This window comes from Hevea brasiliensis, chromosome 3, assembly GCF_030052815.1.
Source record: "Hevea brasiliensis isolate MT/VB/25A 57/8 chromosome 3, ASM3005281v1, whole genome shotgun sequence".
In the NCBI taxonomy this organism is placed as follows: domain Eukaryota; kingdom Viridiplantae; phylum Streptophyta; class Magnoliopsida; order Malpighiales; family Euphorbiaceae; genus Hevea; species Hevea brasiliensis.
In genome coordinates this window covers 13082567-13103910 of record NC_079495.1, presented here as the reverse complement: position 1 = coordinate 13103910, position 21344 = coordinate 13082567, and the positions used below count along the sequence as shown (strand labels likewise).

The window sequence follows — 21344 nt, the reverse complement described above, 5'->3', positions numbered from 1 at the left end:
ATTTTAACAAATCCAAAATATTAAACCTGTTAAAAATCAACCTATGATAAATTGTATACATAAATTTAAATCACTCAATAATTAAGTAATTTTTTTCTCTTCATTCCACTTCAAGAAAATAAAATCATCTCATTTACAATTCAAAAGAAACACTCATTTACAATTTTACCACTCAAAAGGATATTTAATTACAAATTTACAAACTTCAAAGTTACAAAATATTATTACAATTCTTTTTATGCAACTGCTCAATTGTCTTTTATGTACATATAGCTACTCATTTACATCAAAATATAATCTACAGGGTATACCTATTATACCCGTCGTCAATCAAAACACTGCTTCTAGTAGTTCACTCAACCACTTTATCTTTCCTTTGACCTGCGACAACATACAAAACCTATCGCTGAGTAATGCTACTCAGTAGTGCACAACTAATAATTTTAAAAGAAAAATTTAGTACCAACATATTTGCCAAATCATAAAAGGTATTTGCAAAATTCATATTTCCCATAAACCATGAAAATAACACATTATCTTTCAATCAATACCAAATCATTTGATTTCAATCACATTTTATTTAAGCAATCACAAATCACAAGTGTTACCAACATTCACGTAGTTTAGACCATGATACAAAATTTCCAATCAATGTCGCATTGTACACTATGACAAAGCAATCTCAACCTTACCACTCATCTGAACTCAACCTCAACTGGTAAGCCAGAGAGGGAGGTAACACAATCAAATTTCAAACCCCAATTAGCTGTTACTAATGGAGAATATCAGAATTTGATCATGCCAACTGTGATTTCAAAATAATCTTAAAATAATTTTCCATTCAAATAATCACAATTACAAATCAAATAGTCACATTCAAACATTACAAATCCTCATAAATGGTTGGCAACACATCAATTCTCAAAACACTTCTAAATATATTTAAACCGACTCACCCCCTTGCTACAATGAAATTAAATAGCCAACATCCACCTTTTCCACAGTTATAAATTCATTTCAAGATTCAAGAATGCTCAAGATAGTATAATCAATTCCTAAATGCAAACGAAAATCATATTTGGCTTGTAAAAGTTCATTCACATCATTTACAATTTTTAAAACAAACTTAAAGTCAAGTTGTGCACAAACACAAACCTTCTTTCAATTCTCTTTACTTGGCTTAACTCTTCCCTTCTTTGGAAGTCTCCTTATCCACTGAAATTACACAATTACAAAGTCTTAATACTCATTCTAACCTTCACCAATAGCCAATCAAATAAATTCCTAAGTACTATGCAATTTAATAAATGCAGGTTCGAGGTGTTTGGGACGACTTTAGAACCCAATTTCAGCCTAGTTCGATTAAAATTTGATAAGGTGATCTTTATGAAAGTTATTCTAACACAAATCCCAAAGGCAAAAAAAAAAAAAACAAAAGAGAGATTGTGGTTTAGGTTGTGGGTTTGGTGGTTAGTAACGCTTTTTTTTAAAAAGGGAGGGCTGAGGTGAACAACAATATCATATCACAGTGATGTGGACATTACATTTGTGGTATCGGAGCCAGTTGTCGCGTGCAAATGAATGATGCATGGTGGGGGGGCAAACAGGAGGAGTCCCATAAGGGAAGGGGGGGGGGTTGTACCTAGGCAAATCCAAATCCAACAAAAACAAAAGAGAGGAGATGGGTTTATAAGTTAGTGGTTCGTAAAACACCTAGTGATGTTTAAAAAAAGAGAGGGCTTCGGCCCAGAGCGAACAATATCACTAGTGGGCCGGGCCATTACAATTCCTATATGTCTTAGCTTTAATTACCTTTTGAATCACTCAATTTGAAGTTCTGGATCTCTAGTTATAGCCAAAATACTAGACACTGTTCCGGGTGCCTTATCCTACAGTTTCAGGCTTTCTAGATTTTTACCTTAAATTTGCATTCTATATCCGAGTATCTTAAACTTAGAATTAGCATTAGGTCTCTGAAACAAAGTTTTAGGCCTTTGTTTTAAGTTTTCAAATCATTTTATAGCACCTCAATTGGACATGTACAAAGAAAGTTATGCTCTATTTACTACCCGGAGGTCACAGGACAAAATTACTGAATTGCAAGAAATTTCAGTTTTGAAGTTCTACCTTACTCTAACATTTCAACCACTTTGCCCTCACATCTGGGTCTAGGTCCAAACATGAAATTTGTAGTCCTATGTCTTATGGTTATTTTGGCTTTAGAATCACCTAATTTGCATTTATATAGCTTGAGTTATGGTCACTTTACTAAAACTGGTCAGATGCCTAAATTTTCCTGTGTTTGAGTCTAGTCGAATCGAGTGATTCCTAGACTCACTTTTTTCAAGCAATTTAGGTGAGTTGGGGTCATAATTTATCTTCATAGTCTTCATATGAATTATTCCCCTGTGTCTTAAGATTACACAAGTTTAAGAATTACCCAATTTGGAGTTTTGTGGAGTGAGTTATGCTTAGTTAATTATGTATTGTTTATTTGGTTAATTTTTCCAGGTCTAGATTTACCAATCTAGATTCAAGCTCTAATTGAGGTATCCTACGGTCATTTTCTAGGCAAGTGTTCTTCATGAAAGTTTTAGTATTTTGTCTTAGGTTTCATCTCCCATTGGTTTCACATCAATTGGAGTTATGTAGCTCAACTTATAAGTATCTAACCACACTAGACTCAAGCTGTCCAGATTCAAAACCTAGGGCTCAATTCCATGTCCATTAATTCCTTTACCAAACCAACATCATTTCTCATTCAATGCATACCAATTGACCATAATATGACTTTATGAACATTAATTGAGCTTCATACCAAGAGAACCCTAATTGCTCAAAACCCTAATTACTCATCTTCCAATTCCAAGCAAATTCAAACACATAATTCATGTTTACATCATCATCCAAGCTAGAAATCAATTCTAATTGCATCAAAGTTCATAAATAATAACCCTATCATCTTGGCCGAAATTCTCCCCTTTAATGTCATGCATGATTTTTATCACTTTCCATCAAAACTTCAAGAATCAAGCTTAAAATCTATGAATTCACAATTAGTTAAACATAAATCTCTACTTACCTCAAATAGTAAATTTCCAATCTTCCCAATCACTCCATTTTCTTGAGTTTTCTTGCTTTTTTTCTTCCAATCTAGGGCTAATTCAAAGTTTCCTATGAATTTTGTATGGAAATTGTGAGGGAAAATCAATGATTAAAAGCTTGGTTTGGAGCATCCATGGAGGTGAGAAGAGAGAGAATGGGACAGCTTGAAGGAGGAAGAAGATGAGAAATTTTCTTTTGTTTTTAATGTATTTTGTCTCTCATATATATAGATAAATATCCTAATTAAAATATAATAATAATTTTAATTATTATTATTTTTACAATCTTAATAATTCCTCCTATGTCCCTTCTCAATTTTCATACACCAATTACTTAATTAATTCCTATTTCAATATATTAGCCTCACTCATTTTAATGGACATTTAAGTCAAAAGTTAACTGTTGAAGTGGATTGACCAAAATACCCTTCATCGGGTTATAGTCTATCTTTTTCAGTAATACCGGATGAGTCCTTAGTAGTTGTTCACCTTAGGTTTTGATTTACTTATTTGTGCCTATTCCCCTTTCATTTCTTTGCTTTATTAATTCCCCATAATTCCTCAATAAATCCTTAATTAAGGATTCTATAGGATCCCACATGAATTTGGGGTGACAACTGAACTCACAGTTGCTTCCCATATAGGTCACCCATCGCTGAAAACTTAGTCTCATTTAACCAATTTATACTCAATTTCTTTTATTTTCCTTCAACCTTATTTGATCTTTATTAAATTAAAACATGACTCTTTACTCTAATTTAAGTGTGGTTCTAGACATTCTAGCTATCTAAACAGACATTAGTTTCCAGAACAGTAGAATGTACGGAACTACCTAATGTGAGGGTGTTACACTTTCTTCATCAATAGTTTTCCTTCCCATTAATCCTATCTTTATATAAATATCTTTTATTTTTCTTCAAAAAGTGGTGATATAATTCAATTTTTTTTATATTAACAATATTTATTTTAAACAGTCTAATTTAATTCAAATCATAAACTAAAGAAAGAAAATTTAAAAGTGTATTTTAATTATTGAATTATCTCAACCCAAAATTGAATTAGCCACTTCTAAACATATGCATGAAAATTTTATGAGGTGTTAATTGAATTACCACTTCTCTCAAATAGTAAAATTTAGTTTTTATTTGATTTTAATTTTATCGACTAAATAAATATAGCTAATAAATACCAACTAAAATAATATTTACCTGATAACATTTCTCGCGAATTATAGAATTTTATTTGTATTACTTTTAATTTTACTGACTAATAACAAACTTAGTTGATAAATACCAACTAAATAATTATTCAGTCGGTATTATTTTTTTCGAATCATAAAATTTTATTTTTATTATCTTTAACATTATTGACTAATAATAATATTAGTCGGTAACTACTAACTAATTATCTATTTAGTCGGTAATATTTCTCTCGAATTATATAATTTTCTTTTTACTAGCTTTATTTTTACTGACTAAACATAACATTCGTTGGTATTTACCAATTAAATGACAATGTAATATGTATTATTTCTCTCAAATTATAAAATTTTATTTTTATGAGCTTTAATTTTACCGACTAAAAATAAATTAGTTAGTAATACCAACTAAAACTCTATTTAGTCAGTAATATTTCCTTCAAATTAAAATTTTTTATTTTTATTACCTTTAATTTTACCGATTAACAATAAAATTAGTTGGTAAATACTAACTAAATCACCATTTAGTCGATAATATTTCTCTCAATTTATAGAACTTTTAACTTTATGAGCTTTAACAGTACAGACTAAAAAAACGTAGTTGGTAAATACTAACTAAAATATAAGTTAATCGATAATATTTCTTTTGAATTATTAGATTTTATTTTTTTAAGATTTAGCTTTACCAACTAACAATCAAATTAGTTCGTAAATACCAACTAAATTGTCATATAGTCGGTAATATTTTCCTCGAATTATTAAATTTCACTTTTATTACCTTTAATTTTACAGTCTAATAAGTAAATTAGTTAGTAACTACCAACTAAATCGCGTTTTAATCGTAATATTTCTCTCGAATTATGAAATTTTATTTTTATTACTTTTAATATTACCAACTAACATAAAATTAGTTGGTACATGCTAACTAATGTACAATGTAGTCGGTACTGTTTCTCTTGATTAATAAAATTTTATTTTTATTATCTTTAACGTTACTAACTAATAACAGTAATAGTTAGTAAATACCAACTAATTATCCATTTAGTCGGTAATATTTCTCTCGAATTATATAATTTTATTTTTATTAGCTTTATTTTTACCGACTAAACATAATTAATTGAGTTACCACTTCTCTCAAATAGTAAAATTTAGTTTTTATTTGATTTTAATTTTATCGACTAAATAAATATAACTAATAAATACCAATTAAAATAATATTTAGCCGATAATATTTCTCGCGAATTATAGAATTTTATTTGTATTACCTTTAATTTTACCAACTAATAACAAACTTAGTTGGTAAATACCAGCTAAATAATTATTCAGTCGGTATTATTTTTCTCGAATCATAAAATTTTATTTTTATTATCTTTAACATTATTGACTAATTATAATATTAGTTGGTAACTACTAACTAATCATCTATTTAATCGGTAAATTTATGAGCTTTAACAGTACAGACTAAAAAAACGTAGTTGGTAAATACTAACTAAAATATAAGTTAATCGATAATATTTCTTTCGAATTATTAGATTTTATTTTTTTAAGATTTAGCTTTACCAACTAACAATCAAATTAGTTCGTAAATACCAACTAAATTGTCATATAGTCGGTAATATTTTCCTCGAATTATTAAATTTCACTTTTATTACCTTTAATTTCTGATCTAATAAGTAAATTAGTTAGTAACTACCAACTAAATCGCGTTTTAATCGTAATATTTCTCTCGAATTATGAAATTTTATTTTTATTACTTTTAATATTACCAACTAACATAAAATTAGTTGGTACATGCTAACTAATGTACAATGTAGTCGGTACTGTTTCTCTTGATTAATAAAATTTTATTTTTATTATCTTTAACGTTACTAACTAATAACAGTAATAGTTAGTAAATACCAACTAATTATCCATTTAGTCGGTAATATTTCTCTCGAATTATATAATTTTATTTTTATTAGCTTTATTTTTACCGACTAAACATAATTAATTGAATTACCACTTCTCTCAAATAGTAAAATTTAGTTTTTATTTGATTTTAATTTTATCGACTAAATAAATATAACTAATAAATACCAATTAAAATAATATTTAGCCGATAATATTTCTCGCGAATTATAGAATTTTATTTGTATTACCTTTAATTTTACCAACTAATAACAAACTTAGTTGGTAAATACCAGCTAAATAATTATTCAGTCGGTATTATTTTTCTCGAATCATAAAATTTTATTTTTATTATCTTTAACATTATTGAGTAATTATAATATTAGTTGGTAACTACTAACTAATTATCTATTTAATCGGTAAATTTATGAGCTTTAACAGTACAGACTAAAAAAACGTAGTTGGTAAATACTAACTAAAATATAAGTTAATCGATAATATTTCTTTTGAATTATTAGATTTTATTTTTTTAAGATTTAGCTTTACCAACTAACAATCAAATTAGTTCGTAAATACCAACTAAATTGTCATATAGTCGGTAATATTTTCCTCGAATTATTAAATTTCACTTTTATTACCTTTAATTTTACAGTCTAATAAGTAAATTAGTTAGTAACTACCAACTAAATCGCGTTTTAATCGTAATATTTCTCTCGAATTATGAAATTTTATTTTTATTACTTTTAATATTACCAACTAACATAAAATTAGTTGGTACATGCTAACTAATGTATAATGTAGTCGGTACTGTTTCTCTTGATTAATAAAATTTTATTTTTATTATCTTTAACGTTACTAACTAATAACAGTAATAGTTAGTAAATACCAACTAATTATCCATTTAGTCGGTAATATTTCTCTTGAATTATATAATTTTATTTTTATTAGCTTTATTTTTACCGACTAAACATAATTAATTGAGTTACCACTTCTCTCAAATAGTAAAATTTAGTTTTTATTTGATTTTAATTTTATCGACTAAATAAATATAACTAATAAATACCAATTAAAATAATATTTAGCCGATAATATTTCTCGCGAATTATAGAATTTTATTTGTATTACCTTTAATTTTACCAACTAATAACAAACTTAGTTGGTAAATACCAGCTAAATAATTATTCAGTTGGTATTATTTTTCTCGAATCATAAAATTTTATTTTTATTATCTTTAACATTATTGACTAATTATAATATTAGTTGGTAACTACTAACTAATTATCTATTTAATCGGTAATATTTCTCTCGAATTATATAATTTTCTTTTTACTAGCTTTATTTTTACTGACTAAACATAACATTCGTTGGTATTTACCAATTAAATGACAATGTAGTCTATATTATTTCTCTCGAATTATAAAATTTTATTTTTATGAGCTTTGATTTTACCGACTGAAAATAAATTAGTTAGTAATACCAACTAAAACTCTATTTAGTCAGTAATATTTCTCTCAAATTAAAAATTTTTATTTTTATTACCTTTAATTTTACTGACTAACAATAAAATTAGTTGGTAAATACTAACTAAATTACCATTTAGTCGATAATATTTTTCTTAATTTACAAAACTTTTAACTTTATGAGCTTTAACAGCACAAACTAAAAAAATGTAGTTGCTAAATACCAACTAAAATATAAGTTAGTCGGTAATATTTCTTTCGAATTATTAGATTTTATTTTTTTAAGAATTAGCTTTACCAACTAACAATCAAATTTGTTCGTAAATACCAACTAAACTGTCATATAGTCGGTAATATTTTCCTCGAATTATTAAATTTCACTTTTTTTGCCTTTAATTTTACCGACTAACAAGTAAATTAGTTAGTAACTACCAACTAAATCGCGTTTTAATCATAATATTTCTCTCGAATTATGAAATTTTATTTTTATTACTTTTAATATTACCGACTAACATAAAATTAGTTGGTACATGCCAGCTAATGTACAATGTAGTCAATAATGTTTCTCTTGATTAATAAAATTTTATTTTTATTATCTTTAACGTTACTAACTAATAACAGTATTTGTTGGTAAATACCAACTAATTATCCATTTAGTCGGTAATATTTCTCTCGAATTATATAATTTTATTTTTATTAGCTTTATTTTTATCGACTAAACATAACATTTGTTGATATTTATCAATTAAATTACAATGTAGTCGGTATTATTTCTCTCCAATTGTAAAATTTTATTTTCATGAGTTTTTTAGATTTACTGACTAAATAATATACAGTCGGTAAATACCAACTAAATACTTTTTAAGTCGGTACTATTTTTTGAGTTGTAAAACTATGTTGTTATGAGTTTTGAATTTCACCAACTAAAAAGCAAATAATATGTAAATACCAACTAAAAATTAGATAGTCATATATATTTAGTTGGTAATAAAATAAAATTATATAATTATATGCTGTTAGTCATATAATTATATCCATTTAGTCGATAAAAATAAAGCTAATAAAAATAAAATTATATAATTCGAGAGAAATATTACCGACTAAATGGATAATTAGTTGGTATTTACCAACAAATACTGTTATTAGTCAGTAACGTTAAAGATAATAAAAATAAAATTTTATTAATCAAGAGAAACATTATTGACTACATTGTACATTAGCTGGCATGTACCAACTAATTTTATGTTAGTCGGTAATATTAAAAGTAATAAAAATAAAATTTCATAATTCAAGAGAAATATTATGATTAAAACGCGATTTAGTTGGTAGTTACTAACTAATTTACTTGTTAGTCGGTAAAATTAAAGGCAATAAAAGTGAAATTTAATAATTCGAGGAAAATATTACCGACTATATGACAGTTTAGTTGGTATTTACGAACAAATTTGATTGTTAGTTGGTAAAGCTAATTCTTAAAAAAATAAAATCTAATTTATAAATTTTATTAAATTTTACAAACTAAATTACTTAATTTTAAAAATATAAAAACTAAATCAAACCTGTGGGTTAAGCTTTTTATTAAATTATAATTAAATACATTTATTACCGTTGCAAATAAGAAAATGCACGCGCTTCACAAGGAGAGTGGACTAAAGCCTTCCCCAGAGTTGTTCCCAGGTGGAAAGCCTGCCTCCTCTCCATTTAAAACAGGAATGTCTTGACCCATCAACAAGACCAAGAACAGCACTATCAAATATCAACACCAAACCACCATCATTGATATTGATTGCCACTTCAAACTCCATTCCAGGCGCAGCTTAAACATGAGTTCACTCCTTCTTGTTTCTTTCATTCACTGCTCAGTTCCCATATCCACTGCTCTCGAGTCTGAAGTTGGTATGCTTTCTCTCTCTATATCTCATACTCACTGGCTGATGATACCAAATTCCTTGAATCTGGAATTGCTAATATACATTCTCATCACAGAAAAACCCAAAATCACATCTGAGTTTTGAAATATTTCTTAACATTCATTAGTTTAAATCCCCATCATTAGATGTTATACTGGTTAAACAACCAAATGGGTTCGCTTTAGTTGGGCTATTTGCCTTCAATTATTGGCTGTTCACTCGATTCTTGATTAATTGTGTGTTTCTAATCATTTTTTTTTTCTGTATCATTGATTTCTGCAATTCATGTGTTAAGATCAAGGAGATTCAATATTTTTCCGACCAAGGTCCCATTTTTATTTTGTTTAATAGAGAATTGTCTAGCTCTTGAGGTATCCTTGTCACTGTCAATGACATATCTGAGATAGATCATAGATTGATTTTCAGCATTTTTATGTCCTGTCTTTTGCTCTCCATTAATTTAGTTCTCTATGCCATACAATAAAACTATGCATTTGATCCTTTGCTTTCAAAGTTATAGAATAAAACTATGTCATTTGATCCTTTGCTTTCAAAGAAGGGTATTTTGTTACTAAGGTAACCGGAAAATTAAAACAACTAAAAACTAATATTTAAATTGAATCAGCAATAGCAAAAATAATAGTAAATTTGCATGAATATTGGCGAAAATCGTTACCAACTTGAAAAGTCAAAAGCAGAAGTGATTAACTTAAAACAATTGGTTAAAATTGATAAAGCATTGAACCATTAAGAGTTGAGACTTGTGTGAAGTTCCAACAGATTTTACCATTTAAGCTAGCAAACAAGACCAAAGCCCACGATCACATGATCTTTTTTACTATAAAAAACACAAATGGTGGGTCCTAGGGATAAAAATATATTATATTAGCTTAGTTTAACTTAATTAGAAACTGTTAATACTCCACATGGTGTTCCAGGAAAACTTTGATATTTCAAATCAGAGACAATTAGATTTTATCACTACAGGAATATGTTCCTATCTTGGCATCATCAGATACTTATTTAGGAAATTTTTCTTTAGCTAATCATGAATGATTTACCTAAAACTAAAACAAGAGATTTCAAGGTTAGTACAGTACTTGGTTGCAAGTGGTAAAATCAATGTAGGAGGCTGAGATCAGATTGTAAAGAGAAACATCAACATTAAATGTGCAATGTAGAGTCTGATCCAAATGTGCAATGAAGATAAATTACTGCAGAAATAAATGATGCGAGACCCTAGAATAAGAGAAAACAGTAAAATAACACTTAAGCAGCACATCTTAAACGTGACAGGACTACTGAGTTGGTACTGTTTACTTGGTTATTACAAATGCTAAATGATAATGTGAATGAAGTTCTAGCAAATAGTAAACGATAATATGAGTGAAGTTCCCATTGTCTACATAGATTCTACATTAAAAAAATGGCAAATTATAACCAGTGATCATTTCAATAACAAATAGACAGTTACCAGGTATATAGGAAAAGGCGATTTATGTCTGCTTCAAAGCCTTGGATCTCTGGCAAATGTAGGACTTTTTGCAAGAACTTTCACTGCCTAGAATCATAAACAAAAACCCACAAATAATCATCAAGAAGAGGGAAGTGCTAAAAAAATGTTCAAGATCAAATTAGCTCACCAAATTTTTTGGCTATTGGATTAAATCATTTGTGGAATCATTAGACAAGTGATTGATCAACAACTTAAAATTCTTTTCAATTTAATTGATGAGAACTAGAGTTCATACAAGCTCGAGACTATCCTAGTTACTGTGCAATTGAACCAAAATCCACTCATTTGCCCAAAAACATAAACCTAAACAATCGATTATGTTCTTATGCATTTAGTTACTATGAAATTGAACCAAACAGAACGGAATAGATAAACTACGCTACAAGAGAGAGATTTCTGATAAATATATATATATTTAATTAATTACTTATATAAATAGATTCAGATAATAAATTCTATATATATAAAAATCAAACCCTTTTTCAAACTTGAATTATTTTAAATCAGATTATATACCATCTAAATTTATTTTATTAAGATTTGGTCTGATTAGATACTTGTAAATACCCGATAAAGTAATAGAAATCGAATTCAATGAAAAATCAAATTGATTTATTTTTTAAATTTTGATTTTTCATTTAATTGATGTGATTTTGATTATTATTTGGGTTACCTCTTTTCGATTTCCATTTAAAAAAAATTAACTTATTGGCTAAAAGAAAGTTAATCCTTAACGATAATTTTATTCAATTTTTTTAATTTTAACAAAATTGGTCAAAATTTTAAAATGTATAAAATTTTATGTAAATTTCCAAAAATTTAAAAATTTATTACAATTTTATCCATTTTTTTATATATATCCTCTTACACTTCATTTTTTTATTGATCCAACCTTATCGATACTATTAACTACTTTCAACTTTATTTTGACATCCATTGTACATTAAAAAATTGAGATTTGAGTGGTAAGGGAAGATAAGGCTTAATCTTGTTTACCCTCGTCCTTCATTAATTCACATCTTCCTAAACAGAGATAAAATAATTGTTTCTCTTAATCTTTACACTCATCCAAACAGACCCTTGACCTTAGCATGAGGAACTCAATAGTACAGATAATACGAGGAACTCAATAGTATAAAAAATTAAAATTATAAGGATAAAATAATATAAATAATTAAATATCAATTATTAAATTAATTATAAGGAAACGCGTAAATATGCCTTGCACTGGGACTTTGATAACATTATGCGTAAATACGCGTATATATCGATCCTCTTGTATGCGAATCAAATATCAATTTCATTCAAAACAAATTTTATAACATTCTTCCCTTCGTATTCAATTCAATGCCGATTCATTTTAAATTTTTCAGTGCAAAGGAGTATGATTCCTTCTCGGTGGATAGCTCTGTTATTTCTGTTGATGCTCTGAAACAGAAAATTGTTGAATTAAAGTATAAATCTAAATCCAATAGCTTGTGTTTGGGTACTGATTTGGACCTTGTGGTCGTTAATGCCCAGACGAATGATTGTTACGCTGATGATATGCTGATCCCTAACAATACTAGGGTTCTGATTCGTCGTGTTCCTGGATCGCGACGTCGCAAGCCCATCGACAATACAACTATTGTTGTTAGGGAAAAGCAACGGCCACTTAGTTCCTCTTATTGTACTGGTTCTAATTCCTCCAAGATTAGCTCTGAAACTGCTATTACTGCTTCATGCAGAAGCAACCCTGCAAATACTGGTGTTAGTTCTGTTTGTTCAAGTACTGTCACTAGTTTGTCCACAACAAAACCCAATGGGGGTGATGGATTTCGATGTGACGATGGGTTTGGGGATGATGTGTTTGTGATTCCTAGAATTAAGCCAGTTCAGCATAGCAAGTCAACTGTAGATGCAGAATCTGATGAGGACAGCAAGATTAAGGCTTTAGTAAATGCTCCAGCCTTGGAATGGCGGTTGGAAGGTTCAAATGGTGTGAAAAATGGTAGGGGTTTTAGTGGATTGGTGAAGAAAATACCACCAGAGGGTTATGTATGTCACAGATGTAAAGTGCGAGGACATTTTATTCAGGACTGCCCAACAAATGGAGATCCAAATTATGATTGCAAAAGATTGAGGCCTCCTACTGGAATTCCCAAGTCGATGCTGATGCCAAACCGAGGTGGCTCTTATGTGTTGTCAAGTGGTGCAACTGCTGTTTTACAGCCAAATTATCATGCTTTTGAGAAGGAAATTTTTGGCTGCTTGCCTTCAAAGAGATCCTGGTCTGCTAGTGATCTTCCACCAGAACTTCTCTGCCCCTTGTGCAAACAAGTAATCAAGGATGCTGTCTTGACTAGCAAATGTTGTTTCAAGAGCTTTTGTGATAAGTGTATCAGGGTTCATCTAATCACCTCTAAGTTGAAATGTTTTTGTGGGGCAACAAATATCCTTACATATTATCTGATTCCAAACATGACGCTTAGGGACACAATTAATTGCATTGTGAAATCTGGTCCTTGTTACAGCAGCAGTGGTGAAAATGCCAAAAGAAACTCTTTCCAAGATAAGGATATGGAATTGGCTCACTGTTCAGAACCTCAGATCTCTACAACAAAACCATCTGCAGAATCATTTCAGGAAGAGCAGAAGCCATCACCTGGTGATGTAGAAGATGGGGCAAATAAAAGAAAACTTATTGACGCTCCACACCAGACAACTAAGAAAGTTAGAACTACAGGAGCAACTAATGTATCTGAAGATACTATTGGGACAATGAGAATGAAAGATACAGCATCACCAGGAGGTGTCATGGGGGTTGAGGAAAAAGTGCAGCAAAAGGAGATTTCCAGTGAGGTAGAGAAGAAAAAGGACGAGAGAGAAGTGGTCAAGGGTGAAGTCAAGCAAAAGGTGGTTTGTGGTGTGAGAGGAAAGAAAAAGAGAGAAAGAAGTCAAGGTGTTGAGACCGAGAGCTATATGATGCCTATTGGTTCTTATGCATACAATCCATACTGGGTTGGTGCGCAGGTGGGGTTGGAAGGATATATGGCACCTTATTATGCTGCTGGTGCGATGATCTATGGATTGAGCTCCTTTGGAACATCATTCAATGGTCTGATGAATCAATACACTTTTAGTATGCAGTGAATGGGTGACAGGAGATGACGTTGTGGGTTAAAAGCTTGGATGTTGACTTTTAATGGCAATCGTTCCTCTTTTTCTAGTTTCTTTTGGGCCTAAATGTACAGTAGGAGAACATGGATTTACGTTGGTCTAACCTTGGCCAGTTTTGTAATCGCTGTTTTAATATTCTTATAAAACTCTCATATTCTTTTTTTCAATAATTTTGTTGTTTATTTCATTTATTTATTCTCACAAAGAATGTGTCTTTTGCAAAAAAAAAAAAGGGTTGTAAGAAAGCTTGAAAGTATTGAACAAAGTGCACGAATCTTTTTTTGGATTTGGAAGGGCATTCATTGTTAGCATTCCATTTTGGTAGCCTATTTCATGAGTGCTATATGGTGAATTTTTTGAAAGATTATTCATAATTTTTTATTAAAAATTGCTATTATTGCGATTTATTAATATTGTGGATCATCTTTTATAATCTAATGTTTGAAAATTGAAGAAAAATTAAGCTGTTATGGTTCTTAATTAACAGGAGGAGAAAATTAAAGAATAAAAAATAAATTAAAAAAAATTAAATCAGACGAGATCGAATTAGTCAATGGATGACAAAAAAAATTAAAGAAAATTCTGTTTGTTTTTGTCCTCCCTTTTTGCTAATTATTTATATAAAAATAATTGCAAAAACCCACAAATGAATTCTATCGCATATGTTATTTCTTGCCATTTTTAATTGCTAAAAGGAGGAAGAAAATGCTCCGAAGTCAAGCCCCAAACATTGAAATCTACATCTTCAATCTTTCATTTCTCTACAATCTCCCTTTTGTGATTTGCAGACTGTTCTCCATATCTAAAAATTGCGACATGAGTCTTACCACTATGTGCAATATTTAACTCCATCAATATACTGATAATCTTGCATTACAAATTAACTAAAGTGAAAGAATTACTTTTTAATTCTACATTACTGTTCCTAAATGCTTTTTAATGGCATGTGCAAATGTACTCAGGAATTCAGGACCCATTTGATTTGTATATTGGAAATGAAATCAATGTTGGAATCGGAATCGAGCGAAATCAAAAATAAAATGATAAATTTTCATTTATATTTAGTTCATTGTATAATTGAAGTCAAATTTCTTTTTAAGATATTTGATTTGCATATGTAAATTACAAAATTACAATCAAACTTATTTTGTACTTCATGAAAATTAATTTAAATTATTTTTTATACTTTTATATTTTTACTTTTTAATTTTAATTATTATAAGAGAATATAAAAAAAATATTTTTTATTTTTTTATTTGAATTAATTATAATTGCAATTATAATTTTTAATTTTATTTATGCATAAGTAAGAATAAAAATAATACATTTCATCTTTTTACTTTAGATAATTAAAGTTAATTATATTCAAAATTTTTGTTTAAATCAATAGTATGAAAATATAAGAATTATATTTTTACTGCGTTTCATTCTAGTTAGGTGTAATTAATTATAATTATAATGTTTAATTTTAATTATTTATATGAAAATATAAAAATAATAATTTTATATTTTAATTATTATTATTTTATTTTTTATTTTAATTAATTATTAAGATTATTTTAATTATTATGATTTTTATAATTATAATTATAATTTTTAATTAATTATTTGAAATATAAAAATATTTTAATGACTATAATTATTTAACTATTGTAATTGTAATTATAATTTTTATTTTTATTTTTAATTAATTATTTTAAACATAAAATATTATTTTCATATTTTTATTTTAATTAATAATATGAAAATATAAAAATTGAAACATCTCAATGAATACATGGATAAGATAATCATTCTTATTCTTGTATTTTGATTCCCAAAGAGAAATAATGATTCTTGTGAGAATTGGATTTCCTAGTTTGTGAGAATATAAATAAAAAAAATGAATTTTTAAACACCCACAAAAAGAATCATTCTAATTCATTTTCATTTCTAGGTCAATTTTTTGTGAGTCAAATGACGCCTAAATACGATATTACAAAGATATGATGATAGAGATTGATTTGGGAATTAGTGTTAAGGAATTACTTAGTAGGCTCTCATCCTACTGATGGTAAGATTTTTGCATCCTTAAAAGCAACTATTATTCGATTGAAACTTAATGTATAATCCAATGATAAATTTTTGCATTTCATTCAATGCCATCTAAATTTTATTTATATTTATACATTCATTTATTTAATATGATTGGTAAATAATTACACAAGGAACTTAGAAATTAGAATGTGATATTAGAAAATATGAATTAATATAGTTAAACATATCCATTTAAATTATTTTTAATATATATATACCATAAAATAAAAAATAAAATGCAACCACTTAATTAAATCAAATATTTTTATTTAATAGCTGAATTGCTTGCACGGCCAAAATCGCATCTGATTACAAAAAGAGATCCATCGGAACTATTGCTAAGCAATAAGGAGAAATTATATAATACAGTCATAATTCCATATATGATGCCCACTGGTTCTTATGCATATAATCCATACTGGGTTGGTGCGCAGGTGGGGTTGGAAGGATATATGGCACCTTATTATGCTGCTGGTGCGATGATCTATCGATTGAGCTCCTTTGGAACATCATTCAATGGTCTGATGAATCAATACACTTTTAGAATGCAGTAAATGGGTGACAGGAGATGACGCTGTGGGTTAAAAGCTTGGATGTTGACTTTTAATGGCAACCGTTCCTCTTTTTCTAGTTTCTTTTGGGCCTAAATTTACAGTAGGAGAACATGGATTTACGTTGGTTTAACCTTGGCCAGTCTTTTAATCGCTGTTTTAATATTCTTATAAAACTCTCATATTCTTTTTTCCAATAATTTTATTGTTTATTTCATTTATTTATTCTCACAACGAATATGTCTTTTGCAAAAAAAAAAAATAAGGGTTGCAAGGAAGCTTGAAAGTATTGAACAAACAGTAGAACAAAGTGCACAAATATTTTTTTGGATTTGGAAGGGCATTCATTATTAGCATTCCATTTTGGTAGCCTATTTCATCAGTGCTGTATGATGAATTTTTTGAAAGATTATTCATAATTTTTTATTAAAAATTGCTATTATTGCAGTTTATTAATATTGTGAATCATCTTTTATAATCTAATGTTTGAAAATTGAAGTAAAATTAAGTTGTTGTGGTTCTTAATTAACAGAGGAGAAAATTAAAGAACAAAAAATAAATTAAAAAAAATTAAATCGGACGAGATCGAATTAGTCAATGGATGACAAAAAAAATTAAAGAAAATTATGTTTGTTTTTGTCCTCCCTTTTTGCTAATTATTTACACAAAAATAATTGCAAAAACCCACAAATGAATTCTATAGCATATGCTATTTCTTGCCATTTTTAATTGCCAAAAGGAGGAAGAAAATGCTCCAAAGTCAAGCCCCAAACATTGAAATCTACATCTTCAATCTTTCATTTCTCTACCATCTCCCTTTTGTGATTTGCAGACTGTTCTCCATATCTAAAAACTGCGACACGAGTCTTATCACTATGTGCAATATTAACTCCATCAATATACTGATAATCTTGCATTACAAATTAACTAAAGTGAAAGAATTACTATTTAATTCTACATTACTGTACCTTAATGCTTGTTAATGGCATGTGCAAATGTATTCTAGGATTTAAAATTATTTTTTTTATACTTTTATATTTTTACTTTTTAATTTTAATTATTATAAGAGAATATAAAAATAATATTTTTATATTTTTTTAATTTGAATGAATTATAATTGCAATTATAATTTTTTAATTTTATTTAATTATAAGTAAGAATAAAAATAATACATTTCATCCTTGTACTTTAGATAATTAAAGTTAATTATATTCAAAATTTTTATTTAAATCAATTATATGAAAATAAAAAATTATATTTTTACTGTGTTTTATTCTAGTTAAGTGTAATTAATTATAATTATAATGTTTAATTTTAATTATTTATATTCAAATATAAAAATAAGAGTTTTATATTTTTATTATTATTATAATTATTTTATTTTTTATTTTAATTAATTATTTTAATTATCAAGATTAGTTTAATTATTATGATTTTTATTTATAATTAAATAAATGGATAAGATAATCATTCTCATTCTCATATTTTAATTTTCAGGTTGAAAAGAGAAATGATGATTTATGTGAAAATTGAATTCTTTAGTTTGTGAGAATGGAAATGAAAATTACGAATTTCTAAATATTCATAAAGATAATCATTTCCATTCATTTCTATTTCTGGGTTAATTTTTGGCTAATTAAAAGAGGCCTAAAATAAGATATTACAAAGATAAATTAGTGTTAAGGAATTGTTCAGTAGGCTCTCATCCTGCTGATGATAAGATTTTTGAATCCATAAAAGCAACTATCATTGGTGGTAACTTGGGTTTTCCTCTTCAATAATAGCTGCTTAGCGCTAATCCTAAATTAATTGGGCTTTACTCCTTTAAAACATCTTATTTCACTTTACCTTTTGAACATGTTTACTTATTAGCTTAATTGCCGACTTTGAAAATTAAAAGGTCTAATTGAATGAAAAATATTTAGATATTCAATTGAAACTTAACCTATAATCCAATGATAAATTTTTGCATTTTCCCGATTCAATGCCTATCTAAATTTTATTTATATTTATGATTATCAAAAAATTAACCTTTATAATTAAAATTAAGCATTCATTTATTTAATATGATTAGCAAATAATTACACAAGGAACTTAGAAATTAGAATGTGATATTAGAAAATATGAATTTGATATTAGAAAATATGAATTAATATACTTACACATATCCATTTAAATTATTTTTAATATATATACTATAAAATAAAAAATAAAATGCAACCGCTTAATTAAAGCGTATATTTTTATTTAATCGTTGAATTGCTTACATGGCCAGAATTGCATCCAATTACAAAAAAGAGATCTTTTGGAACCATCGCTAAGCAATCAGGAGAAATTATATAATACTGTTGTGATTTCATAGAGGATGACCTACATAAAATAGCAAGCCAATGAAATTCATATAAATAGGTATAAGTGGATCCCATGATATTCAGTTTTTTTTTATGTGTTGAAAGCAATTTTTTATTTCCTTTTAAATAATAACTACCTATCCTTGTTTGGTTCAATTCCATGATAAAATTCATTTCATTTGTAAATGAATTTTTTTGATATATTTTATATTAAATATAAAACTCATTTCAAATGAAATAAATTTTGTATTTGAAATAAATAAAGTAAAATAAAATGATGTGTAATAAGAGAATAATTTTATCACTTGAAATACATATGATTTTAAGTTTATAATTTATTTGCAAATTCTATCAATTTTGATGGAATTTGGTTTAGTTATAATAAATTTCATGAAATTGATTATTAAGACTTTCAAATGAATTTTCATTTTGTCACGACCGAAATTATGAGCCAGACCGGCATTAGGATTTGGGTTAGTATAAAGCCCCCGAAGCCCGTAGTAAGCCCAACTAATCTTTAACCTATCCATGAAGCCCATATTTTGAGCCCATTTCTAAGAAATCAATCGGCCAGAGTTCGACCATAAACTGGACCATCCAACAGTGAGTTTTTAGCTCACCCGATCTGTGATCACAATATACATATATATGGGGAGCTCAGCTCTTCCTCACAATCATTAATAACTCAATATAAGATGAAATGGGAGTCCAACTCCCTCATCCAACATGATTATCCATCCACTCATTCCACATACATATATTAATAAGTTTAGAATTCCAAAATAATTAATCTTACAATTCCAAGCTAAGTAAAATGATTTTACACATGCAGAGGTCCAGAATTTAAATTTAACAATACAAAATATGAAAATAACAGTTAGTAGACGTGCGAGATAGGAAGCAGGTTAGACACAAAAAATAAGCTCTTCTATAACCTGGAAAAAACAGGTGAACAGGAGTGAGCGTTCGATTCAAAGAGTAAGATATTGATTTTACTTATTATTTCTATAATTATCTATGTCTAGTGCATCCTAAGAGTGAAATGCATCATCTTCACATATTTCAAACAAATCAAATCATAATTACCTCAAAGGCAATCTGGAGCACTCACCCACCCGTGTGTCACATCCATATTCACACATATATATATGAGAGCTGATCTTCTACACAGCTCTCTTAGTTCCAACCTTTGCCAGCGAGATCAACTCAAAGCCGGACTTTCTCTTATTAACCAAATGTGAGGGCTAGCGAGATCAACTCAAAGCCGTGCCTACCCCGACTTATCCATAATAAGGATCGGGTCCAAGTGAGTTAAGCTCCAGCTGCGTCTACCTATCCTATCTATATCCATATACACAACTCATACACACCAACTCACACACACAGCTCTAGATCGCCATAAAGCAACAGTCACAACAACATCATCGAATACAAATGTAATACAAGCCGTGCCTAGCAAATAACTATGTACATATATCTATAAGTGATGCATGAGCATGCCTTGAATACATAATAACATCGAAAGTATAAATAAAATCAATATCTACTCACAGAGAGGATGACTCAACTACAGCTAGTCCGACCGGATAGAAGAAAATTGGCCCGCACCATTCACCTATACATATACATTGACCTCTATCAATTAACTAACAAAATTAACCAATTAATTTAATCTATAAAAGTAAGAATAAATCCTAAGGTATTGCCGAAATTTTAACAGAGTCTTCCTTGTAACTAGACCTAACCCCCTGCATGAAAATTCAATAAAATGCAACACACAGGGCCTTAGGCCCACAATAGCAATAACATCATACGGCCCCTCCTGAGCCCGCCAAACTAGATAATACTAAAGTGACTACACAAAATAATTATTTAAAAATTCAAAGTGTTACATTCTTCCTCCCTTATAGAAAATTTATCCTCGAATTTTGCACATGGCAGAATAATAATAAAGAACTACATATTAAACAAATACGGGTACTTGCTGCGCATACCCCACTCTGACTCCCATGTGCATTTCTCTACAGATTGACTCTTCTATAGAACTTTAACCATGGGAATCTATTTTGATCAAAACCACCTTAGCTGATAGTCCACTATAGCTACTAGCTGCTCCTTGAAAGTCAAATTCT

The 21344-nt window shown here is 28.3% G+C and overlaps 1 protein-coding gene and 1 long non-coding RNA gene across 2 annotated transcripts; one reads left to right on the top strand and one right to left on the bottom strand.

Moving 5' to 3' along the window:
* Nucleotides 1-9198: 9198 nt before the first annotated feature.
* LOC131178637 (uncharacterized) lies at nt 9199-11122 on the bottom strand. Its single transcript, XR_009147577.1, has 2 exons — nt 11034-11122; nt 9199-9604 (listed from the first exon to the last, which is right to left on the bottom strand). It is a non-coding gene; the product is annotated as an uncharacterized LOC131178637 (long non-coding RNA).
* A 1300-nt stretch (nt 11123-12422) lies between these two features.
* LOC131178314 (E3 ubiquitin ligase PQT3-like) lies at nt 12423-14207 on the top strand. Its single transcript, XM_058143269.1, has one exon. It carries the CDS (start codon nt 12423-12425, stop codon nt 14205-14207), a length of 1785 nt encoding a protein of 594 aa, XP_057999252.1.
* The last annotated feature ends 7137 nt before the right edge of the window (nt 14208-21344 follow it).

Coding starts and splice junctions, on each gene's coding strand:
- LOC131178314 (XM_058143269.1), top strand. CDS start 12,423: ATGCCGATTCATTTTAAATTTTTCAGTGCAAAGGAGTATGATTCCTTC.